We start from the raw sequence: 26,916 nt of genomic DNA, 5'->3' as shown, positions 1-26,916 counted from the left end.
TGGAAAATAAGATGTTGTTCCACTAGAGTATCATGAGAACAGACTTCCAGATAACATTTTCCATGTGTGGTAGGTAGCATTTTATGAAGTCCTTGAATTTAGTTTGTGGAGTATTTTGTTCACCCTAGTTTATGAAATATGTGTAGACATGAATTGCAAATGGGCACCAGTTTTAACCATTTTAGATAATGTGGCCTATCAGGAACTATGTTTGCTAGCTGGTAAAAGATGCTTAACAACAATGACTTAACTTGGGGGGTTATTTTTTCTTAAAAAAGATGTTTGTCTAAGGAGTGTAGGCTAGTCCTGGTATAAAGTCATCAGGGAGGGAACCAGGCCTCTTCTGTGTATTTTGGTATTCTTAGCAACTGGATTCCATGGCTTCATGGTCACAAAATCGCTGGAAGAACTCCAGCTATCATGTCTGTCAGGCAAGGGGAAAGAGAAAGGACAGCTCTCCTAGTTAAGTTGATTCTTTCTCTTCAGAGAGCTTCCACATGATAGCTTCTGCATGTCTCATTGGTCAGCCCTAGAAGCAGAGGAACTGCACCATTGCTTGCCCCAAATAAAATTGGGGTACTGTGAGTGAAAAAGAAGGGGAGAATGGATATGGATGAGGTGATTGTCTCTCCCTCAGTGAGGTAGCATCCTGGAATGAAAGTTACATTACTTAGGATTACTAACAGCTTTGGTGAGCTGCACCAAAGTGCTGGGAGAAAATGAAGGTCATTTAAATAGTTGATGATGCCAGTGCATTTCTCGTTCATATCTTATGTGTGTATCTCAGTTTATCAGTGTGTAAATCACTTTGAGTTTATATCACTTATAGTCAGTGGTTAATCATGTTTTGACCATGACAGTGGTAATGTTGGCTTTGCTTTTTCCATTGTAAGTTATTGCTCCAGCAAAGATACCAGTAGGAAATGACGTTTCTTGCGTTGCTACACATCCTGTCTTCTTGCCTTTCTTCCAAGTCTCTGGTTTTTTGTTGTTGTTTTATTCTGTGTTTTTTTTTAAGTTTATTTATTTACAATGTTTATTTATTGGGGGGGGGGGAAGGGCAGAGAGAGAGGGAGACAGAATCCAAAGCAGCCTCCACACTCTGAGCTGTCAGCACAGAGCCTGACATGGGGCTTGAACCCACAAATCGTGAGATCATGACCTGAGCCGAAGTCGGACGCTTAACCGACTGAGCCACCCAGGCACCCATAAGTTTATTTTTTTAGTAATCTCTACACCCAACGTGGGGCTCAAACTCAAGACTCCTAGATCAGGAGTCATGTGCTGCACTACTGAGCCAGCCAGGTGCCCCCTCAAGTCTCTAGTTTTGCAAGGGGAGTAAATAATTGCCACTTTAACTCAGAGCCAAGTTTCTTAACCCTAGAAGTCCTACAATAGCTTCTTTTGGGGCGCCTGGGTGGCTCAGTCGGTTAAGCATCTGACTTCGGCTCAGGTCATGATTTCCTGGTTCATGGGTTCATGGGTTCATGGGTTCAGGCCCGCGTCTGGCTGTGCTGACAGCTAGCTCAGAGTCTGGAGCCTGTCTTCAGATTCTGGGTCTCCCTCTCTCTGTCCCTCCCGTGTGCGCACTCTCGCTCTCTCTCTCTCAAAAATAAATAAAACATTAAAAAAAAATGTGAAGAATTAATGAGTTGGAATAGAAGCTGTAAGTATTGAAAAGAGATAAAATTGCTATCTATGATTTACTATTTGGAAAACTATGGTAATAGGTAAAACTATTAGAACTAATAAGAGTTTATCAAATTGTTTGAAAAAGGTAATGGACTCAAGATCACATTCAAAATGGGAACAAAAGCTGTAAAATATCTAGGAGTCAACCTAATAAGGAATGTGTAAAACTTATATAAATAAAAATATAAAACTTGACAGAAGTACGTAAAACAGGAGAGGAATGAATGGAGAGATATATCATGTTCCTGAGTGGGGAGCTCAGTGCTGACCAGATTGTATGATCACAGTATAAATTCTCAGTGGGAATTTTTCTGGAACTTGACAAGCTGATTTTATAATTCATCGTAAAGAGAAAATGTTCAATGAAAGCCATAGACTCTTTGAAACAATGATAGAAGGACGTGCACTATCAGATAAAAATATCAGATAAAAATAATCAGATCAGATAAAAATAATCTATTAACAAAGTTCAAGTAATAACATAAAACTCTGATTATTGTTTTAAATGTACTATTTCTGTGAGAATAGGTAAATAGATCAAATAAAGATTGAAAATATGGATCCAGCTTTATATAATAATTTATCATACACTAAAAGTGTCATTCTAGATCAGAGGATTAAAAGGAATAATATGTAGTCTTGGGACAATCATGTATATTTTGGAGGAAAAATACAGTTATATTCCTGCTTCACAAAAGTAAAAAAGCAAATTTCATAGGAATAAAGAAATAAATGTTTAAAATACACACACAAATAAAATGGAAAAATTGGCATTTTATTATTTTTTTAAATAATAGTGAGTGGGGAAGACACAAAAGGAAGACATAAAACTCCTAAGCCTAAAAGTAGAGTTAGGCAGATTTAGTTCTGTAAAACTTGACAGCTCCTGTGTGAAAGATACCATAAACAAAGTCTAGAAGTTTAGAGAAAATACTTGCAACATATGATCAAAACACAATTTTTAAAATATGATGGAATATATGAATTATTCAGACCCCCCATGACTAAACAGAAAATGGGTAATGAACAAGAATGGGCATTCACAGGGGTGACTGGGTGGCTCAGCTGGTTGATTGAGCATCTGATTTAGGCTCTGGTCATGATCTCAAGGTTCTTGAGTTCGAGCCCACATTGAGCTCTCTACTGTCAGCACAGAGCCTGCTTTGGATCCTCTTTCGCTTTCTGCCCCTCCCCCACACGTGCACACTCTGTCTCAAAAATAAACCTAAAAAAAAAAAGTAGGCATTCATAGAAAAAGAAATATAGATGATCAGTAAAACATTTGACAGTCTCTCTAGTGATTAGGGAAAAAGGTAAATTATGATAATAACTCTAACCATTGACATTAATTGAAAAGTAATAACACATGGTTTAGAAAGTTGTGGGGACCAGGTATTCTGGTATATGTAGGTGACTCTTTTTAGAAAACAATCTATCAAAATTTTAAATGCGGATACCTCAACTTGCCAGTGCTACTTTTTAGGTCTCTACCTTGCAGAAACTTTTGTACTTAGGCCAAAGATGGATATAGTTATTCTTTGAAGCATTGTTGCTATTGCAAAAATAACAAATGTCCTGAATGTTCATAGTGGCTAAAAAAAAGAATACAGTACAGCACTTTTAAAAATGCAGTTGAGTTCTATGTACTAACTTGGAAAGATCTTAATGTATAATGTTAAGTGAAAAAAGCATGTTGCAGAGCAGTTACATATCTCATGATTATGATTTCATGTAAAAACAGTCCACCTCCGAAAAAAGCCTCACCCAAACTATGTTACTGAGAGATTCACACCAAATTGTTCACAGCAGTTTTCTATTATAAGGTGAATCAGATTGGTGTGAGGATTCACTTTGTAAAACAATCCAAACACAAAGCACACAGAATATAAGGACAGTATATTCATTAATTGTTTAATTTTGAAAATAAAAAAGTTAACATAACCTATGGAGAAAAAATGGGCAAAAACAAAATTTTCAGGTTTTTTTTCCTTCACTTCCAGGGACCCAGGATAATGAAATATAAACAGGGAAGTATACCTGGCCATGTATATGGTAACTTGTAAAAGCAGTGACCAGTGAATTAACTGTTACATATAAACTGAAGATGGGAAAAATAGATGACTTTAGAATTCAGAATTACTGTTTTGTGGCAAACTTTATTGTCAGGAAATCACTGAGGGGTAGCAGAAAGGAAAAGTTCAGACTTAGGGTATCTGATGGTGGCTCATGTTCTGGGGTTGCTAATCTTTACTCAGCCTTGTGATTTTGGGTAAACTGCTTCTGTTTGGGTCTTGGCTTCTTCACTTTGTCAACTATCGTGTCTAGATTTTGAGTCTGAATCCAAGGAAAGTTAGAAATAAAGTCTAGCATACAAGTGGCATATTTGACATAAACCTCATTATGTTTTTGACATAACCTTTGACATAACACATTTGACATAAACCTCAGCATCTGCTGAGACTACAAGTATTCTAAAAGAGGAACTTTGTAAAGTAGTGGTGACCACAGGCCATCTACCCAGGATGTGCCAGCTGTGCTCGGGTAGACCTAAAAGCTAGAGGGCAGTGCTCTTGCTGGACTTGGTATATGTTTGAAAGTTTCTATTAAAAAAAAGACTGGTGGATATATAGCAAGGTCAGTGGTGAATTCTGGGGGTGAGGAACAATGACAATTTTAGTTACTTTTGTAATATTCCATTTTTTTTTTCATCAAAAAAAGGATAATACGTATTTTACATGTGGTACTAAGGCAGATAAAAGCAAGTATGCCAAAATGTTAATAATAGAGACTAACTCTGGGTGCTGGGGATACGGGTGATTGTGGTTTTCTCTATACTTAACTGGGTTTTTTTTTAATAGGTAAGTATTTCAATAAGTGACAAGTTTAATGGTTTAGTGACAAATAATAGGCTATGTTCTGGTTAAAAATTAAATTTGGGAAGCAGGAAAATGTATAGAGGAAAGAACAATTTAGTTTTACTCATTTGACAAGAAAAGAGATACTAATTAGGAAAATGTCTTACTCTGGGAAAAGGAAGGTCTTTCTACATTTTATATGCTTCCACTTTATTTGGCCAAGCTACTTGTGGAAAAGAAATGCTTTTTGCTCCTGTTCTCAGTATTGTCTTGGCTTTCCACAGCAGTAGTTGGGGAGCTGTTTGTTTCCTGGTCACATGACCTATTCATGCTTTTTGTCACTGGCTCGTTGTTAGTTTGAAAATCAAAGAGCTCTTGGTACCCTTGGCAGTCAGTCGACTGCTGTTCATTTGGGTTAGGAAATGGGCCAAAGGACCAACTTGATGAAATTGGTGTAGAGAATGATTGCAAGATTGGTCTTGTATTAAATATGAAAAGGTGGGGGAGAGGCAGATAATTTCCCAAGGAAAGAAGCTTTCTTAACTTTAATCATCTTGCAGTTTCTGTTGTGCTACTTCTAAAAACCCTAAAGTTACTCCGTGTGACCCTCTCACCTCCATCCCCAGATTTTTATTAAGAAAATGTTCAAATAATACAGTAAAGGTAAAAGAGTAGTAGTACAGTGAATACTTGATATACCCACCACTTTGAGTCAATAATTTTTAACATTTTGCCATGTATGTTATCTTTATTTTTCTTTTCTTTTCCTCATTCTTGTTTTCTGTTAAACCCTTTTCAAGTGAGTTATAGACATCATGACACTTCTAAGTACTTCCTCATGTATCTGCTTTAAAAAAAAAAGGGGGGGGGACATTCTAGGTATAACCACAATAACATCTCACCTAAGAAAATTAATAGTAATTCCTTACTACCATCAAATTTTCTCAGATGTCTCATGGCTCTTTCTCTGTTTTTGTTTTTGTTTTTGTTTTTGTTTTTAATGAAATTAACGTTTTTACATTAGATTATTATTATTTAATCTCTCACATTAGAAGCATTCTCCCTCTCTGTTCTTTTTGTTTTACATGACATTGACTTTTTTTTAACTTAAATTAAAAAAAATTTTTTTAATGTTTCTATTTATTTTTGAGAGAGAGAGACAGACAGACAGTGAGTGGGGGAGGGGCAGAGAGAGAGAGAGAGAGAGAGACAGACAGAGACACAGAACCCGAAGCAGGCTCTAGGCTCTGAGCTGTCAGCACAGAGCCCAACGTGGGGCTTGAACTTGAGAGCTGTGAGATCATGACCTGAGCTGAAGTCAGTCACTTAACTGACTGAGCCACCCAGGCACCCCCAATTTTTTTAATTGTGGTAAAATAACTATAACAAAATTTACCATCTTAACCATCTTTAAATGTACAATTTAGCAACATTAAGTAATTCATATTGTTGTGCTATAATCCCACTATTCACCCACAGAATTGTTTTCATCTTATAAAGCTCTGTTAAACAGTAACCCCACCTCTTTCCCCCAGCTCAACACTACCACTCTACTTTATGTCTCTATAAATTTGAATATAGTAAGTATATCTCATAAATGGAATCATGTGATATTTGTCTTTTTATGAATGGCTTATTTTTCATTATTATAATGTCCTCAAGGTTCATCCATGTTTTTAGCAAGTCTCAGAATTTCCTTCCTTTTAAGATTGAATAATATTCCACTGTATGTATATAGCAGAGTTTGTTTATTCATCTGTTGATAGATATTTGCTTCTACCTTTCGACTGTAGTAAATAATGCAGCTCTGAACATGGGTATACAAATATTTCTTCAAATCCTTGTTTTCATTTTTTTTTCTATATATTCCCAGAAGTGAAATTGCTGGATTACAGGGTAATTCTATTTTTCATTTTTCCCTCCCCCTGCCCCTCAATTTTTAATTTTTGAGGAATTGTCATATCATTTTCCATGGTGGCTACACTGTTTTAGGTTCCCACCAACAATGCCCAAAGGTTCCAGTTTCCCCACCATCCTTGTTTGTTGTTTTCTTTTTAATAGTAACTATCCTAATTTGTGTGGGAATAGTATCTCTTTGTGGTTTTGATCTGCATTTCTTTTATGATTAGTGATGTTGAGCTTCTTTTCATGTGCTTATTGGCCATTTGTGTATCTTCTTTGGAGAAATGTATATTAAAGTCTTTTGCCCATTTTGAGTGTTTTTGTTGTTTTTTTTTTTTGCATGTGTATGGTTGAATTTGTAGGAGTGCTTTATATGTAAGAGGCTAATATCCGGAATTATATATATAGCTTAATAATATGAAGTCTTCCAGTGTATGAGCATGGATGTATTTCCGTTATTGGTGTCTTCTTTTTTTTTTTTTTTTTTTTTTTTATTTATTTTTGGGACAGAGAGAGACAGAGCATGAACGGGGGAGGGCAGAGAGAGAGGGAGACACAGAATCGGAAACAGGCTCCAGGCTCCGAGCCATCAGCCCAGAGCCCGACGCGGGGCTCGAACTCACGGACCGTGAGATCGTGACCTGGCTGAAGTCGGACGCTTAACCGACTGCGCCACCCAGGCGCCCCTATTGGTGTCTTCTTTAATTTCCTTCGGAATTATATATTCTGGATATTAACCTTTTATCAGATACGTGATTTGCAAATATCTCCTCCCATTCTGCTGGCTGCCTTTTCACTCTGTTGATTGTATCCTTTGATGAACATAGTTTTTAATTTTGATAAAATCTAATTTACATATTTTTTATTTTGTTGTATGTACTTTTCGTGTCATAGCAATAAATTGTTGCCAAATCTGGTTTCATGAGGTTTTTCCCATATGTTTTCTTCTAAAAGTTTTATAGTTTCAGGTTAACATTTAGGTCTTTTTTTCTGTTTTGAGTTAAATTTTATTTATGATGTAATGGTCTAGATTCATTCTTTTGCATGTGGATATACAGTGTCTCCAAAGCCATTTATTGAAAAAATTGTCCTTTCTCAGTGCATGGTCTTAGTACCCTTGTGAAAAATCATTTGACCATGAGGATATTATAGTGAGTGAAATAAGCCAGTCACAAAAGGAGTTTATTTCTGAGTTCTCTGTTCTATTCCATTGTCAATATGTCTATCTTGATGCCAGTACCACACTGTTTTGATTACCATAGCTTTGTAGTTACTTTTGTAATTGGGAATTGTGTCTTTCAGCTTTGTCCATTTCAATATGCTTTTGACTATTCTGGGTCCCTTGAATTTTAGGATAGATTTTTCCATTTCTACAAAAAGCATCATTAGGGTTTTGATAGGGCTTATGCTGAATCTGTAGATCACTTTCTGTAGTATTGACAGTGTAACAATAAGAAGTCTTCCAGTGCATGAACATGGATGTGTTTCCATTATTGGTATCTTCTTTAATTTCCTTCAGAAATGTATGGATGATCCAGTTTCTCTGAATCCTTCCCAGCGTTTTCCTATTATCACTGTTTGTTATTTTAGCTTTTCTAGTAGATACATAGTAATATCTCATTGTGGTTTTAATTTGCATTTCCCTAATAGATAATGATGTAGAACATGTTTTCAGGTGTTTATCTGCCATCTCTATATCCTCTTTGAGGAAATGTTTCTTCATACCTTTTGCCCATTTTCTAATTGGATTTTAATTTTTTTACTGTTGGAGTGTTCTTTATGTATTCTACTTTGTCAGATATGCGATATGCAAATATATTTTGCCAATCTGTACTTTGTCTTATTCTCTCAACAGGGTCTTTCACAAAGCAAAAGTTTACAATTTTGATGAAGTCAAATTTATTGATTTTTTTTTCTTTCATGCATTATACTTTTGGTATCAAGTCTAAGAATTTCATCAGATTTTAAGTTCTGAATATTTTCTTCTGTTACCTTCTAAATATTTTATAATTTCACATTTAAAATTTTAAATCTGTGATTTATCTTGAGTTAATTTTTGTGTAAGGTACAAAATTTAGGTTGAGGTTCGTGTTTTTGTCTGTGGATATCCATTTGCTTTAACACCATTTATTGAAAAGACTATCCTTCTTCCATTGAATTGCTTTTGAACCTTTATCAAATAAAGTTAACTGGCTCTGTTGTGTAGGGCAATTTCTGGCAACTCTGTTCTGTTCCATTGATCCTGTCTCTTTCTTAGTCAGTACCACTCAGTCTTGATTACTTTAGCTATGTAGTAACTCTTAATATCAGAGTGATTCCTCTCCCTATTTTTTCTTCTTCAAAATTTTTTTAGCTATTCTAGTTCCTTTGCCTCTCTGTGTAAGTTTTGGATTGATCTTGTCTGTATCTACAGAAAAGCTTGCTAGGATTTTGAAGGAATTGTGTTAAACCTATACATTAATTTAGAGAGAATTGACATTTATACTATCTTGAGTCTTCCAATCCATGAACACAGTGTCTCTCCATTTACTTAGATCCTCTTTGGTTTCCTTTATTACTGTTTTGTAGTTTTTAACATGTAAATCCTATACATGTTTTGTTAAATTTATATTTTGGTCACATTGTATTTTTAATTTTGGTTTCCACATCTTTGTTGCTTCAATACAGAAATAGAGTTCATTCGGGCTTTTATTGTAAACTAGTGCAGAAAATGATTTTTCTGCATCATTGTGTGATTTTTTTCTTCTTTAGCCTGTTAATATGATTGACTGATTTATCAATAATGAACCAGCCTTGTATCCCTAGGATAAACCCCTCTTGGTCATGGTGTATAATTCTTTTTATATGTTGTTGAATTCTAATTACTAATCATTTATTAAAGGTTTTTACAGCTATATTCATGATGATATTGGTCTGTAGCTCTCTTTTTTGGCAGTACTGTCTCTGGTTTTGATGTTAGGTGGTATATGTGAACATCTTGATAGAAGACAGTGATAATGACCGCTAAGTCATGGAATGGATGAGTTGAGGAGTGTAAACATCAGAAAGAATCCAGAGGGCGGGGGAAAGCATTCAGGGAAGAGAAGTAGTGTTGTTTGGCTGAATACGGTTGCTTGGGTGAGTATAGGACATGCAGTGGAGCAGATTCAGCAACGAGTGGGAATGAAATTTAATTGTCCTAGATGGAACACTTAGTGTTGGTTTGTGGAGGATCTTAGTTAATAATGTGGTAAGGCTGGGAATATGCTGACTGTAGGGAAAAATTTAATGGGAGTGTTAGGGAATGAATAGTAGAGGCACATCCTGAACCTGGGGGTGACAGGGAGAGACCTAGTGGAAGGATCAGTTTGATCCTTGATCACGTGATCAGTCTTGAACAGAATCAGTCTCGAGCACCTTTTTCTGGGACTACTAGGAAGGAGGAGAGGTTGGTATGGAGAGCATGGAGTCCTTAGAAGTGATATTAATGTCTGGGAGTGCCTCTCCTTATACTTTGGGAGGAGGGGGTATCCCTAAGTCCACGGGAATAGACTTGCACAGAAATGGGAACAAGTACCCTTTGCTAACATTCTCTTTGGGGGTAGTTGTGATGGTGAATCAGAGCTTCATTTAGGTCCTTAAACCAATTTTTGGTTTTAACTGTTTTTCATTTTTGTTTTTGGCAAACCGACGAGGACCACAGTTAGGGCAGATCAGTGTGGTAACTCTTCTTTGATAATCCTCAAAAATGAGAAGTCATTGGAGGGCCCTCGGTCAGGTGCTGAGTCCCAGTCCAGCGTTGGCTCCATCCTCTGGTGAGCCACAGAGCCATGGACTCTCCAGTTTGTAATCAACAGTTCAGATTTAGGCTTCAGACACATTCTGCATAATGTCTTCCAGAAAACAGAAGAGAAGGGAGTACTTCCCAGGTCATGTCACAGTTCTGATACCAAAACCAGGCAAGGGCCAGTTTCCATCCCTTTCCTTTTCCTCATGCCTTCATGCGCTGGCACTCAGGAGCTTGTTTCTGTTCTTGTTGCAGCTGCAGCCGACTCCGCCAGGTTCAGAGCATCTTGACCCAGAGCAGCAAGTCTCAACCCGATGGGATCCTCTGCATCCTAGGTCAGTGCTTTTAACAAGCTGGGGCAACTGGGCTTCTGTTCAAGGAAGATATTAATAATAGTGTCATTGTGAGATAAGCTTGGGTTACTGTCCTTCTTCCAGCTCTTGTTCCCTTGAAATCTGTTGCTGTTTTAATGAGGTCAGGTGAGATATCAGTGGGATAAGGACCCACAACCATGAGGCAGGCACTTTGTGCATGTTATCTCATTTCCCCTCACAGCAACCTTAAAAGGGAGCAGTGTAGTCCCCTTTTTTATAGAGGGGGATACTGAGACTCAAGGAGATGGAACAGACTTGCCCAGGACCATAGAGTAGCAGAATTGGACACTTATTTGTTCTTTAAGTTTTTTTTTATTATGAAAATGCGTCGTATAATTTAAAAATTAAGGGGCGCCTGGGTGGCGCAGTCGGTTAAGCGTCCGACTTCAGCCAGGTCACGATCTCGCGGTCCGTGAGTTCGAGCCCCGCGTCAGGCTCTGGGCTGATGGCTCGGAGCCTGGAGCCTGTTTCCGATTCTGTGTCTCCCTCTCTCTCTGCCCCTCCCCCGTTCATGCTCTGTCTCTCTCTCTGTCCCAAAAATGGATAAAAAACGTTGAAAAAAAAAAAATAAAAAATAAAAATTAAGACAATCCTCAAATGAAAATGAACTGAGCTTCCCAACCAACCAGATACCCAGTTTCACTCCCCAGAGATAACATTGTCAATTGTATCTTTTTTTAACACAAATGGAAACATTTTGTTTATACTGTAATTAACCTAATTTTTAAATTTTCACTTGACAATATATTTTGGAGATTTTTCTATATCAGATTGATCTTCTTTGTCTCATTTTCACTTACATTCATTGAGTCATGGGATTGGAATTGTTAGGTCTGGTGGTTTGTCCATCTACCACTGCAGTTTCTTTCCTAGAAGCAAACTGCCACTAGTTTGTTGTTTGTCTCTCCTCATATATTCTGTGCATAATTTTGTATTTTCACTTAACAGCACTTGCCTTTAGCCTTATGAGAGGGAGTGTGCAGAGTAGTTAAAAACATGCACTCTGGAGCCAGGTAGATTTGGGGTTTGAATCCTGGCTCCACTACTAAGCCCAGAGGTTGGCAAGTCTCTATAAAGACACACTTGTGGGGGCACCTGGGTGGCTTGGTCGGTTAAGCGTCCGACTTCGGCTCAGGTCATGATCTCACGGTCCGTGAGTTCGAGCCCCGCGTCGGGCTCTGTGCTGGCAGCTCAGAGCCTGGAGCCTGTTTCAGATTCTGTGTCTCCCTCTCTCTCTGCCCCTCCCCCGTTCATACTCTGTCTGTCTCTGTCTCAAAAATAAATAAACGTTAAAAAAAAAAATTTAAAAAAAGACACACTTGTGGTGGACCTGGAATTCCTGCCAGAGGTTTCAAATGTTTAAACAACATTCATTGGATCCCCTCTCTAGCTGCAGCCCTCAAAAGGGTGGGGGCTGTCTTTGCCATGAATTTACCTATGAATAAAACCACCTGTTTGTTACTGTATTTATGCTCTTATTTCATTTGGCTTCTGTGTCTCTCCCTTTGACATACTATCCCATCAAAGTTTTGTTTGTTTAGCACTTATGTGCTTTCTGGCACTATAAGGTACTCTAGACTTATTTTGTGTATTTCCTCCTCCAGTCCTAGAATCAGCCATTTCTCCAGGGAGCACTGGGGTTCCTTTTATTGGAGAATGGTATTAGAAACCAAGATCTGGGCTTTGGATACACTCTCCTTACTAGATGTCACTGCTGCTAAGCCCTGGCAGCTGACAGAGTAACAAGATACATATGTGTACATTAAATGCAAATGTTATGTACCCATATTAAGCTAAACATGAATTCATATTAATGTCTCCAGCCTAACCAATTACTACATAGATTTTTCTAGCTTCCCCCTTTCGTTTACCTGTAAACTCCTACTTCATCAGTGAGAAACTTGGCGCCCATCATCCACCATCAGTTTACTTAATTCTAGTATACATATTCAGCAACATCAGAATTGTTAACCTATAATACCCCATGAGAAACAACATTATCAGCTTAAGCACAGTGCCTATATATAGTTTCATTTGCCTTTAATTTTACATAGTCTTTTTCATGTTAACAGTTTATGCGGCTGGAATCCTTAGAGGTAGACATGCTGAAGCTAGGTCTGCCCAGGGGCGCCTGGGTGGCTCCGTCGGTTAAGTGCCGGCTTCAGCTTCGGCTCAGGTCATGATCTCACGGTTTGTGAGTTCAAGTCCCGCATTGGGCTCTGTGCTGACAGCTCAGAGCCTGGGGCCTGCTTCGGATTCTGTGACTCCTTCTCTCTGCCCCTCCCCTCCTCGTGCTCTGTCTCTCTCTGTCTCTCAAAAATAAATAAACATTGAAGCTAGGTCTGCCCAGTCCACTGTTTGTTTTTAACTCTGTAGCCCTTTAAATGTTGGGCCGTAGATAGCAGTCCATTCTGACTTTGATTCTTTTTCACCCCTCCCTTGGCTGAAGTGTTGAATGAGATAAACAGGGAGGGCTGTTCTCTTATAATCTCAACTGAGATGGGAGTTCTCTTACATTAGAAGTCCTCTGCCACAAGCAGTCCTGGGCCCCTCTGGTCTAAGTGACCGTTACTTTCTACCTTTCACTTGTCCCTTGTCCAGATGACCATTGACAGTCTTCTTTTCCAGGCTCCAGCCATGTTTCTATTCTTGGAGGTCTCTCTGCTCTAACTCCTTCCTCAGTCTCAACTAGACAGCTACTGCCTTGCCTGTGAGACATTCCTCTTGCCCAGAGCCATAGCTCTGGGCTTTCACAGATACTCAGGAACCAGGCAGTAGTGAAGGCAGTGTTGTTTAATTTCCTTTTGTCTCTGATCCAGCCCCACTAGACTGTAAGCGTCTTGAGGGCCGTTTGCAGTCATGTTCACCACACATTCCAGCATCCAGCACAGTGTAGACCTTGAGCCTGATAAATATTTGTGAAATGATAGGTGTCTGTGGTTCCATTCACTTGTCCTCTTTTTCACTTCTCTTAATTCTTTTCAAACCACCTTAATCTGTCTTTATTTGATACCCCATGTTTTGTTAAAGCTCTCTTTGAAAAGTGAATATTTTCTATCCCCCTATTCCAGCTGAACAGTATTCCACAGTATTTAAACAGGCACCAAAGGACCTAGACCATATTTTCTGCTTCATTCTATACTCAAAAATTGCCTTTTGGAAATTAATAGCTTCAATAATGTATATGGTTTAATTGTCTCAACTATATAGATCTTGAAATCCAAGTAAGAGTACTTGATGCTTCTTTCATAGGGTTGTTTAGTTTGGTTCCTGGCACAAAACTGGTATGAGCTTCTGCCTTTAACCTAACCATCAGGGTTTTGCTGAGCAGGGGCAAATTACTGGGACTTATTTGCTTCCCATAGTACAATACCACTGATCAGAGCCTTCTTTGCCTTGCAGGAATCGATAGCAGGTACAATGAAGGCTGCAGAGAGCTGGCAAATTATCTTCTGTTTGGTTTGTACAATCAGAATGCAAGTGATTTTGAGAAAACAGGGTTTTCTGAAGAAGTTCTAGATGGTGAGTATATATAGTAGTAAATAGTGTGCTCCTATTGGTCACCTGCTGGTTGATAGAAGACTAGTGACCAGTAGTTTTCAGAATATGTTTAATGGGTAAATTAGTTTTAGGGGGAAAAATACATATCAGTTTGGTTTTATATTTTCTTGGCAAAGCACTAGTTTTCCTCTGAATTGCCCACTGCCTCTGTGTGCTGGGAGGTTCAGATTATGTGCTGTTGTCCTGTGAAAGCACATTCACTTGTGGGTAAAGGATGAGCCTGCAGGCTACTCCTACAAGGAAGACTTCATGTGGATCTTCAGCTTAGGAACAAAGGCTCTTTGTCCTGCTCCGTCTTTGGGAATTGTTTTCTGTGTGACTTTAATTCATGAAGATGCCCATGACTACAATGGAGGCTTTCTGCTTACATTCCCCTTTCTTTAGCTCTGAGACACTCTCCCTGTGTTGATGCTGTTGTGGGCTGATGCCCAGGAGCTGTCTCTGATAGCACATACTTAGCATCATGACTTGTTTGCCAGATGGATCAGGAGACACAGGAATAGGCAAATCAAACTGGACAAGAGACAGGCAGCTCTTGTGAAGCAGCTGGGGAGTGCATGAAAGCAAACATCTGATATTAAAGTAATCTTGCAGTGGATGTAGTGCAGTGGTTTTAAAGTGGGGGCAGTTTTGGGCACCTGGGTGGCTCAGTCAGTTAAGTGTCTGGACTCTTGGTTTTGACTCAGATTATGATTTTGTGGTTCATGAGTTTGAGCCCCCCATTGGCTCTGTGCTGACAGTGCGGACCCTGCTTAGGATCCTCTATCTCACCCTCCCTCTGCTCCTCCTGTCTGCATGCTCTCTCTCTCTCTTGCTCTCAAATTAAACTTTCAAAAAAAATTATAAAGTGGAAGCAGTTTTATTCCCCAAGGGACATTTGGCAATATCTGAAGACATTTTCAGTTGTCCCAGCTATTGTTGACGAACTGATGTTCAGTGACTGCTGAACATCTACAATGCACAGGACAGCCTTCCACAACAAAGCATGATCTGGTCTGAACTGTCAATAGTACCAAGGTTACAGAACCCTGGTCTACTGTTTGTAAAAATTCTTCTGTGGTAAAATCCTTAATAGTGTGTATCCTTATAGATTGATTAAAGATTTCGTTTTTATTAGGAAGTGCAGACAGAGCAGGCTTCACTTCCATTAAATTTCTTTCAATTTGGGGCACCTAGGTGGCTCAGTCGGTTAAGCGTTCAGTTCTTGATTTTGGCCCAGGTCATGATCTCATGGTTTGTGAGTTCCAGCCCCATGTGGGGCTCTGTGGTGACAGTGTAGAGTGGGCTTTGGATTCTCTCTCTGCCCCTCCCCTGCTCCTCCTCTCTCTCTCAAAATAAATAAATAAAATTAAAAAAATAATTTCTTTTAATTCAAATTTAGTTTCAGATTTTGATTTTTGAAAATGTTTCTTCATGCTGGACAGCATCTACTGGTTTAGAAAGAATTCATCTTGGCAGCTCATTTAGAGTTATAAAAAGACAGGTGCTCATACCAGCCATACATTTCACTGAAGCCAAGGTTGCTAAGGACAGTATGGTACTGAACTTAAGGAAAGTTTAAATCCTCAAAGGTGTGCTTTTTTGTTTATCATTGTCTTTATCCTGTCACCTGGCACAATGGGTATTTATGAAATGAGCATTTTCTTTGAAAGAATTCTTTGAAGAAAAATAAATCATTAATGAATTAAAAGTGAATTAGTAACTTCATGTTTTAAATCCTAGTAATTGGCAAACTGAGATCACTGCATTTAAGCATCTACATTTTTTTTTGAAGTTTAATTTTTTTAAAGTTTATTTATTTATTTTGAGAGAGAGAGCACACAAGCAGGGGTGGGATAGAGAGAGAGGGAGAGAGAGAGAATCCCAAGCAGGCTCTCCACTGTCAGTGCAGTGGGGCTCAAACCCACCAACCAGATCATGATCTGAGCTAAAATCAAGAGTCGGACACTCAACCGACTGAGCCACCCAGGTGCCCCTACTTTCTTTCTTTTTCTTTTTTTTTTTAATTAAGTAGGCTCCATACCCATCATGGGGCTTGAACTCATGACTCTGAGATCAAGCGTTCCATGCTCTGTTGACTGAGCCAGTCAGGTACCCCTGTGCATCTACATTTTGATCTCTGTGAGAGGAAAAGAGGCCAACATGAAGGATTTATTAAAAAACAAAAACAAAAAAAATTTTTTTTTTAATTTTTTTTTTTTTTCAACGTTTTTTATTTATTTTTGGGACAGAGAGAGACAGAGCATGAATGGGGCAGGGGCAGAGAGAGAGGGAGACACAGAATCGGAAACAGGCTCCAGGCTCCGAGCCATCAGCCCAGAGCCTGACGCGGGGCTCGAACTCACGGACCGCGAGATCGTGACCTGGCTGAAGTCGGACGCTTAACCGACTGCGCCACCCAGGCGCCCCACAAAAACAAAAATTTTTAATGACATCAGAGTCCTATGAGATTCTGAAAATGCTTAATTAGGCTTAGTAGCTGTTGCATTATTTCTTTTATTGGATCCTAATTCCTTGTGGAGTGTTACACATTAGTGTAGTGCACAGTCTTAGGAAACCCTCAGGCTCTCCAGGTGATGTCAGTCTCTCTTCAGCACACGTTCTACAAGTAATTCAGGGCAAGGCTCTTATTAGAGGGCCTGTGTGAAGAGGACCAACAGGGTGAGAGGGTACCCTTTTCCCATCTCTTGCCACCTTTTGGCTTTGGTGCTTAACTAAGAGTCAGCAGTGAATATGCTGCACCATACTGCATTCCCTAGGATACCCGGGTCTGGTCAGGTGTGGAGCACAGAGTGATTTTTGAAAAATCAAAGGCCAGCATCCTGGAGCTTTATTTCAAGAGGCCACCCATTGGTGTCATCAGCTGCAGTCAGTATTCATCGGGCTTAGGTTTTTGTAGAATATTGGCTGTCACACTGTGTTACTGTGTTGGCATTGTCCTAAACCTGCTGCTTCAGGTGTTCTCTGCCCCCACGCTTCTCTCACTTCCAGCCACCTCCTGCAGCAACTTCCCTCGCGTCATCTTGTTAGAGAGATGCCTGAGATGGCTCTGAGGAGCCATGCAGTGAGCTCTGCTTTTCTTTTGGAAGTATGACTGCTTTCTCAGTCTTCAAACTGCTTTAATATTCCTGCCCCATTCCATGGCTCTTCTGTTAATTTACCTAAATTTATTCGTACTCTTGGAATTGTTTTATTTATTTGACCCAGCAACATCCGTGATTACCCCTTAAGTCTGTGAGCTGCTGATCTATTTATAGCAGCTTTGTCCACTTGCCTCTACTTCCTTCCTCCCAGCTTTTCCTGTGTACAAAGTTCACCCCAGTACATAGTAACGCTTCCCAGAGAGCTGAACAGTGACATCCTCAGGCCCATGATTGCCTTGAGTCAACAGCCAAGGGCTTTAGACACTGAGGTCTGCAGGAAAACCATCACTGGCCATAGTCGGTGATATTTCCTGCCTCAGTGGTGTTAGGCTGTGGCACATCCATTTGGTGTTTATCTCTGCAGCAAAACACCCAGCTAAGTCTGATACCATACATGTGACTGTGTTGAACTTTGCAAAAGCAGAACACTTTGAAGGCTGTTCTTTTGACTTATTCTGTGCCTGCATTGTCATAACCAGAGGGCCACAATGATTGGAGCATCGCGTGGGAACTAGAAAATCCTTGCTGTCCACACGTGAGTGTTCCACAGTCACTTTGAGGCACGTTGTCTACTTAAAGAATTTTTAGTTTAGAGTTTTGTTACCTTTTCTCTGAAATAGTTTTTTAATGGTTTTATTAATTAGGTGGACAGAAAATGTGCAAAAGAAATGCCTTTGACAATCTTGTGTTTTAAATTTGTTTTCCTTACAGATGTAATTATATTGGTAAAATCAGATAGTGTCCATCTGTACTGTAATCCTGTAAACTATCGCTATCTCTTACCCTATGTGGCACATTGGAGAAATCTGCATTTCCATTGCATGACCGAAAATGAGGTAAGGAGAAAAGATAGAACAGGCACTTAGAGACACTCTAAGGATATTCTTCAAAAAAAGTGTAGATCTGGACCAGGAGGCCCCTTAAAAAAATCACTTTGCAGGATGTGGTTACACAAAAAAAGTTACTTGTTTTAGTGGAACTTCTCATAATTCATTATGAGGCTACCTTATAGATAAATTGTATGCCTGACAGAGACAAAAAGGACTCTTCAGATTGGGACCTAGTCGTAGGCTTGTGACCCTAGCTTCCTGTCCTACTTGTTCATCACCAGCCTGAGCCCATTCTCTCAGAGGACTAGTGCCATGGACTGCCTCAGGAGAGTTTGATAAGCTTTGTGACATTTCTGTGTTTGGATTTCTTGGTATTTGTTTGTTTTGGGGTTCTTTTCAAGTGTTTGGCTGGAAATCAAATTGGGACTTGAGATTTAGGATTTCATAGAAATTGTGACCTGATGTGGGTTAAAAACTCTTCTTTCTTTTTTTTTTTTAATGTTAAAGATGTTTGTTATAAATTGTAAGCAATCACTAAAATAACACAACAGACTTCTAATACAAGAAGAAAAATAGAATGGAATCGCAAAATATACTGATGTACAGTTGGCCCTTGAACAACATGGGAAGCACCCTTCTTTCCATGTGAGCGTTTGGGGAATTTTGGAGGCAAATGTTATCTCTTGCATTTAGGTATCTGATCTATTTTGAGTTGGTTTTTATGTGTGGTGTAAGGCAACACAAGAAGTTGGCTTTGGAAACACCCTCTTGGGTGCAGTCCTCTATAAATGTCATTTGCCATAACTCTGATTGATAAAATACCGAGGAAATAGGGGATTTTGCATGATGTCACCTGAGAGCCTGTTTTCCTTTCAATTTCCCTCTTTAGTATGAAGATGAGGAAGCTGCAGAAGAATTTAAAATTGCCAGCTTTGTGGACATGGTTCGAGACTGTAGTAGAATTGGCATTCCTTACAGCTCCCAAGGTGAGTATCTGACAGCAAGCCCTATTAGAACTTTGCTTGGATGATGTGTGAATCCAGTGTTTCTACCTCCCCCTTCCATTGGAGGCATTCACCTGGGAAACCCATTGATCTATTTTTACTAAAGGCAGAGGATCAAACAGAATGAACTTTGGGGATTTTTCTGTGCAAGCTGGTTACTTATAACTGTAGTTTCTAAAAAACACAGCAGGCCATCTATTCAGAAGGAAGAACTGATAAGGGATTTACCACAGTTGCCGTCTAGCTGTGCCATTTGCTACTGTATGTAGAGTATAGCTGTGGAGCCTCTTGGTAATAAGAAATAGTAGCTGTTAAAAATATGCTGACAGAGAGGCTGAAAAATGTGTAAAAATAAAGGAAAAAGTCAACACATTTAGCAGTACTTATATCTTATTTTTTTCTTAAACTTTGCACATTGGAGCTATTGCTGCAAGAAAGGAAAATTTTTGATTTGGTAATTTTCCCTTAAGGAAGTTGATTGGCTATGTTTCTTAAGGGTGGGAAGAGCCGAGTTTGGGTCTGTTAATAATTATATCTGTTAAGTGATGCAAGTCAGATGTAATAGGCCACTATTTATTCGTTAACTTACTTGCTTACTTAGGAAACCAGAGTGTGCTATACTATAGAGAAATCTGAATTTATGTAGCTTGTTATGGTTTGCATTTTCTATGACTTTCATTTTTAATTTCTAGTTTTAATATCTAAGCATTTTATCTGTTTTACTTTTATTCTGCTAAATGTGACCGTAATGAACTTGTGAGAGATGCCTGGGTAACCACTTAAGATCAGGTTTAGACTGTTATATCCAGGATGGTATTTGATACATGTTGTTGTATTTGATTCCTCTAGGTCACTTGCAGATATTTGATATGTTTGTAGTAGAGAAGTGGCCAATTGTACAGGCCTTTGCACTTGAGGGCATTGGAGGGGATGGATTTTTTACCATGAAATATGAGGTATGTATGAAAGACAGTATGCCTGGCTTTTATCTGCCACCTGCAATCTTTATGAAGGACCCCCACATTGTGATTGTGCATCATTATAACACTGAAAAGCTAATAGTGACCTCTCAAGAGTATGGAGCAAGTTAAAAGACTTGAAATGGAAAATAGTTGTTGTTTAAAGCTGGTCCCCAAACAGAACTCATATGTCCTTTCTTCTAGGAGTTTCTCTCTGTCCTCCTTTCTCTCTTTTCCCCATTCTGATACCATTGTTCTTCCAGTCTACTCTTGTAGCATCCTAGGCTGAATCCTCTTACAGCTTTTTTTTTTTTTTTTTTGTCCTATGTTATACATTTTCCACACACCCCTGTTCATGTATCCACCTGCCCTTGGTCTCTGGACTGGAAGCTCCTTGAGAACAAAAATAGTCTTTTCATTGTTGTGGTTTGTATCTCAGAAATTCATATAACTTGAGAACTATTCAAGAGCAATGAAAAGGACAGTGCAAAATTTTGTCTAAGTACAATATACTAGAGGAATAAAAGGGTTATCTTTTGTGTTAAGAACAGTATCTTTTATTTCAATATTCTTTTATCTAGGAGATGACCCATAAATATTTGTTAAGTGAATTGATGAATGAGTCTGGGAGAGGGGGTCATCCAGAGTGCATATTAAGGAGGATGGCCTGGTAGGTTAGCAGCATCCCCAGAAGCATCCACGGGCCTCTAAAGGATCCTCAGTGAGATGACCAGCCCCCAGCACAGAAATAGGGAGTGAGTATTGACATGCTCAGAATGGGGACATACTATTGGGCATAGAGTAAGTGGGACCTTTGGAAGCATGACCCAGGGCTAATTGCTACCTCTCCTTTCCAAGAAGTAGCAGAATCCCTAGGAAGTGAGTGGGTGCTTGCCTGGTAGACTCCCTAATATGGAAGAAACATGGGCTATAGGGTTGAAGAGAAGCACACCACTTGACTCCACTTTTCCTGCTCCAAAACTGTAGTATTCTCACATTGACTACAACAGCAGAAGTTATTAGTAAACAAGGCTGTGGGAGCTGCTCCCGCTAGGAAGTAATGCTCTCTAATTTAGAAGAGTAAGGGCTTGAAGGGGGCAAGCCATAGGAGGTAGAGAGGAAGCTTAAAATTTTTAGCAATAATGCTAATATTTATTTTTAATTAATTGTATAAACTGGGCATTTATAGTGTCTCCTATATGCCAGGCACTGTTCTAAGCACTTCATATGAGTTGGCTGTAATTCTTACAAAAGAACCCTCTGAAGTAGGTACTATTAGTTCCTATTCTACAGAGAGGTTAAATGAATTTCCCAAAAGCACAGAGCTAGTAGCTGGTGAGGGGCGGGGGTGGGACCAAATCCAGAGGGTCTGGCTTCAGAGCCTGTGCTCCTAAGCCCTGTGCTGTGGGTAGATTAGCATGAAAAAGCAGTACACTAGGAGGTCGCAGGGTTCTTGCAGACCACATGTGGCAGGCCTTTCTGGCTCCTGCCTTGAGGAGCATTACACTGTGCAGACAGATCCAAAAGGCACAAAATCCCCTTCTAAAAAACCTTTACGAGGTAATGTAGATCTTTTCTGTAGGGTGGAAGAAACCACACACACCATGTAGTCGGGCTACTGTAAGTCTTCTCTCAAGATCCCTTTCTCCAGATTCTTCCCTTCTTTGTAGTTGCTAATTGTCATTCTCTCCAATACTTTTCCTGTTGTTGTCCATCTCGTCTCTCCCCCACCCCCACCCCAGTTCTCTTCCTTATCGGCCTTTAGGATATGGAGCAGTACTCCACTCTGAGTCACATACCTAAGGCCTGATAACTGTCTGAGCCAGAAATACTTTTGCATCATTTGAAGGTCAAGAGAAGGAGAACTACGGACACTAGAAACTTAATTTTATTAAAAATTTCTGTTTTGTTGTATGTCCACACCCAGAACAAAGTCATTAACCCAGAGGTTGCTATGTCCCTGATGTAGTAGGTGCCAGCATGAGAGAGGAAACCAGATCCACATCACTTATACTTGGCATTTAGGCTGGATCAAACTCAGTTATGAGATAGAGAACTCTTCCTGGGAAGCAGCACAGGGAAGTTCCTCTGCTGGGGCTTTCCCTGCCTTCGGCTTCCTCCTTCTTAACTCTCCAGCTGCTGGAGCTGTGACCTAGTAAAGTAAATTTACATCAGCTAGCTCCCAAGGAGAGGATTCTAATAGCAAACTTCTGAATAATGAGAGTAACCATAGAACAAACATTCATTTACCTTTTTATGGACAAACAGAAGATGTTCGTATTGAAAGGTGGAATGAAACTTAACGAATAAGATTCAACAAAATATAGGAAGGAAACCATAGCATATTAGATGCAGAGATAAGCGTGCTTTTTAAAAACGGTTTCTCCAGGAAATAAAATAAAAATGAGAAAAAAGATGATCTCTTTTGTACCTGTTAAGAATGGGTAAATTGTAAAGAGACGCCTGGGTGGCTCAGTTAGTTAAGCGTCTGACTTCTAATTTCCACTCAGGTCATGATCTCAAAGTTTGGTGAGTTCAAGCCCCATATTGGGCTCTGTACTGACTCTGCAGAGCCTGCTGGGGATTCTCTCTCTCTCTCTCTCTCTCTCTGTCTCTGTCTCTCTGCCTTTCCCCTGCTCATACTCTGTCTCTCTCAAAATAAACTTTAAAAATTAAAAAAGAAAAAAAAGAATGGAATTTGTAAAAAGAGAAATGATAGGTAGGACACACAGAATTAAAAAGGGAGATGGATGACATGAGGAAATGTTATGTCTCAAAATTAATAGTAGAGTTAACGTTTGCATTTAAAATTAGAAATTTAATTCAGCACCCTCAAAAAATCAAATCAGTTGACACTTGAAAAGCTGTTCCAGGTTACAGAGAAAGGGGCCAAATATATTAAATCAGTCTATTGAGATTTAGAATGTAAGGGAGTAGGGATCCTGAATAACCACCTGCTGGCTGTCTGCTCTCCCTAAAAAAACTTTCTGGTAGTTGACCAGCTCTGCTGAAAGCATGAAGCTTCCAATTAGCCTTTCCATTTTGAAATAAAAACAGGCAACCAAAGATCACGAGACATTTGCTTTAAATACCTGTAACTTTAAAGGAAAAGATCAAGATTTTTTTTTTTTAAAGACATTGGGTAAGACCCAAAGATAATTAAGATATAGAGGAAAATTTAAGACCTAAAACTCCACTTTGGATGCCCAGACAAGATTTGGTGACCATAGAACAAGTGTTATGTTGTCATAAATTAACATGACGAAAATAAGAGCTCTGGGAAATTATAATTAATAAAATTAATAGAGGGGCTGGGAGGTAAAGTTAGGAAATTTTCTAAAAATGTAAAATTTAAAAATCAAGGAGACAGAATATATGAGATAAAAATTAAAAGACATAGAGAACTGTTCCAAGAAGTCTGATATACAAGTTGGAGTTGCAGAAAGTTAGAGCAGAGGTTATCAGGAGGGAGAAAATTTTTTAAAAGAATAAACAATTTCCAGTGATAAAGAGAATACAACTTTTAAATTAAATGACTTAAATATAAATGAAGAAAAAAAACCTTAAATCTATCTATGCCTTTTTTGAACACTAAGAATAAAAGAATATCACAGCTTCCAGAAGAAAAAAATAAATCACCTACATAAGGCAATAGGAACCAGATTTCTCTCCTTCCCAAAACAACCCAACCTAACCAAACCAAAAGAACAAACAAGAAACAAAATATGTTTTCAAGACACTAGGCATCAGACACTGAGAAATAGTGATTCCCTGAGAAATAGAAATAAACAAGGTCAGGGGCACCTAGATGGCTCAGTCGGTTCAGCGAGCAACTCTTGATCTCAGCTCGGGTCATGATCTCATGGTTCATGAGCTCGAGCCCCTCATCAGGCTCTGTGCTGGCAGTGCAGAGCCTGCTTGGGATTCTCTTTCTTCCTCTCTTTGCCCCTCCCCTGCTCGAGCTCTTTCTCTCTCTCTCAAGATAAATAAATAAACATTAAAAAAAAAAAAAAAAAAAAAAAGGCAAGCACAGCCCCATGATTTCGCTAGCTTAGTAATTTGAGAAAAATTTTCAGGCCATGGCATTGGGAGGGGGATATCCATGTGAATCCTAGTGTATTTCCTGAGTTGAGAAGATGCAGTGAAGGGTCTGGTAAGAGAGCAGCTAGAGTACTAAAAAGGAAAATGCCCAGAGAGAGAACACCAAAGGTCTGCCAAGATTTCCCTGCCCCTCCCCCCATCCCAAGTATTCAAGAGTATTGATCAATTCATCCATGTGTCAGGTAACTACCAAAGGCAAGAGTTAAACAAAAGACATCTGGGGGTGCCTGGGTGGCTCAGTCTGTTAAGTGACCGACTCCGGCTCAGGTCATGATCTCACGGTTTGTGAGTTCGAGCCCCGCGTCGGGCTCTGTGCTGACAGCTCAGAGCCTGGAGCCTGCTTCTGATTCTGTGTCTCCCTCTCTCTCTGCCCCTCCCCCATTCATGCTCTGTCTTTCTCTGTCTCAGAAATAAATAAACATTAAAAAAAAAAAAAGACATCTGAAAAGTAATCCAGAACAGTGCCTGATACATGCTAAGGGCTGGGAACAGTTAGACTGGAAAAACACATAATTCAAAGGGCACTGAGTAGAGTCCTCAGAAGGGTTTTGTCTCAGTAATGGGGAATAGTCACCCCTAAACTGAGCACTGCTCTAGACCTCCTAAAAATTCATAAAAGCAAGATCTAAAGGGATCAAACTGTTTCCAAGTAACTTAACTGCATTCCAGAACAAAGCACAAGAATATTTATAGGAATACAAAAATACGTAGTCTCCAACAAGGTGAAATTCACAATGTCTAGCATCCAAAGATTATCCGCTTTACAAAGAAATGGGAAAACATGACTGATAATAAGGTAATCATTCAAAATTGACCTAGAAGTGACAGAAATGTTAGAATTAGCAAAGAACATTAAAATAGTTATTCTAACTGTATTTCATATTTTCAAGAAGCTAGGAGGAAAATTGAACTTGTTGAACAGAGAGAGAAAATTTTCAAAAGACCCAAATTGAGCTTCTGGAGGTAAAAACTACATTGTCTGAGATGGGAGAGGTTTTAACAATAGATTAGACACTGCAGAAGAAAAGATTAGTGAATTTGAAGCTATAGCAGTAGAAACTATCAAGGTAAAGCATGGAGAGAGTGAAGAATCCAAAAGAATGGAAAGAGCATTAATGAGCTGTCAGTCAGGCCTGAGGACAGAATAAAGACATTTTAAAACTAAAAAACTTTTGCCTTCTGAAAAGATATTGGAGGGGCACCTGGGTGGCTCAGTCGGTTGAGCATCCGACTCTTGATTTCAGCTCAGCTCACGGTTCGTGAGATTGAGCCCTGTGTTGGGCTCTGCCTTGACAATAGAGAACCTGCTTGGGATTCTCTCTCTGCCCTTCCCCGCCCCTCAAAAATAAATAAATATTTTTAAAAAAGCTATTTGAGGATGTACTCCTGTAAACAAGTGAGTTAATTAAGAAAGAGAGAAGTAAGCCCTGGAACCAAATCCATCACCTGAAAGCTTCAGGATGATAGCAAAGAGAACTCTCAAAGCAAAAGTTGTAGTTGCACAGCAAGCTTACATAACAGCCAGACCAGAATGAGGTAAGAAAAAGAATTATTAGATTATCTGATATGTTTAAGTCATTGGTTATCAGTCAAGATGATTTTGTTGCCCCTTCCCCAACATCCCACCTCTGAAACATTTTACAGTGTTTGGAATTACTTTTGGATTGTCTGGGGGTAGCAGTGTTATAGGCATCTAGTGAGTAAAAGCCAGCGATGCTGCTAAGCCTCCTACAATGCATAGGGAAGTGCCTCACAGCAAAGAAATATCTGGCCCCAAATGATAGTAGTGTTGATGTTTAGAAACCCTAGTGTAAACATAGCTAATTGGGTGGGACAATTAGAAAAAACTTCAGGGTTGATTTTTATTTTAACCGCACAAGTGAAAAAAAATGACTCTGTCGGTAGCCCTAAGAAAAATAAAATTGGTTTAAGAATGCAACTAGGAGTATAGCATACATGTTCCTATAGTAAATAATGTATGTATGATCTTAATGTTATAAATAGTAATTACTGGTATAATTAAAAAGTCATGATATTAGATGATGTTAGGGTATAGGTATGTGGAGAAAAAGTGTGAGAATAGGGATGGTTAATATTTAATTTCTAAATTGAGAAATCAAATAGTGATAGAAGCATGTTATATCAAAATTTGGAGGTAACTACCAGAAAGAAAATGTTAAGAGACTTGTGAGTGATAGCCTCTGTGACAGTGGAGGTTTGGAGAAAGATTGGAGTAGGCGAGTCACATGTTTTATTCTAAGCCTTTAGTACTATTTGATTTTTTTTAAACCATGAGCATGTATTATTTTAATTAAAAAACTTAAGCAAAGGCAAATAAATGTGTGTATGTACATATATGTATATGTACTCATCATTGAAGATAGTCAAAAGATGTACCAAAGTTTCTGTAAAGTTAGTTTCCTTGAGTTGGATAGCATTTATTAATATGTATTGGTTCTAGTATAATTGATAAAAGTTTGATTTATTAGTCTAATCACTTAGTTTTCACCAAGATAGTCATTTCTGATAAATCTGATTGTTATAGTGATATTGACTCAGTTATTTCAATGTTTTTGCCCTATGTTGCAGCTGCAGGATGTGAGTTTGAATCTATGGAACGTCTACAGCAAGATGGATCCTATGTCTCTGGAGAGTTTGCTTTCAGAAGTAAGGAGCCTAACTATATATTTAACTTATAAATATTACAGCCAGCTCACTTATCCACTAAC

The 26,916-nt window shown here is 38.9% G+C and overlaps 1 protein-coding gene across 3 annotated transcripts in view; it reads left to right on the top strand.

The window, feature by feature from the left end:
- The window catches only part of DNAAF9 (dynein axonemal assembly factor 9), a 130,236-nt gene that overhangs the window by 6,981 nt on the left and 96,339 nt on the right, over nt 1–26,916 (top strand). For all 3 annotated transcript variants that reach the window (XM_042931495.1, XM_042931496.1, XM_042931494.1), the window contains exons 2-7: nt 10,471–10,550; nt 13,992–14,111; nt 18,005–18,129; nt 19,013–19,109; nt 19,977–20,083; nt 26,777–26,854. In XM_042931495.1, coding sequence (XP_042787429.1) covers nt 10,471–10,550; nt 13,992–14,111; nt 18,005–18,129; nt 19,013–19,109; nt 19,977–20,083; nt 26,777–26,854 — 607 coding nt within the window. The remainder of the gene's footprint in view (nt 1–10,470; nt 10,551–13,991; nt 14,112–18,004; nt 18,130–19,012; nt 19,110–19,976; nt 20,084–26,776; nt 26,855–26,916) is intronic.

This window comes from Panthera leo, chromosome A3 (genome assembly GCF_018350215.1).
Source record: "Panthera leo isolate Ple1 chromosome A3, P.leo_Ple1_pat1.1, whole genome shotgun sequence".
Classification (NCBI taxonomy): domain Eukaryota; kingdom Metazoa; phylum Chordata; class Mammalia; order Carnivora; family Felidae; genus Panthera; species Panthera leo.
This window is presented reverse-complemented; position numbering and strand designations above follow the sequence as displayed.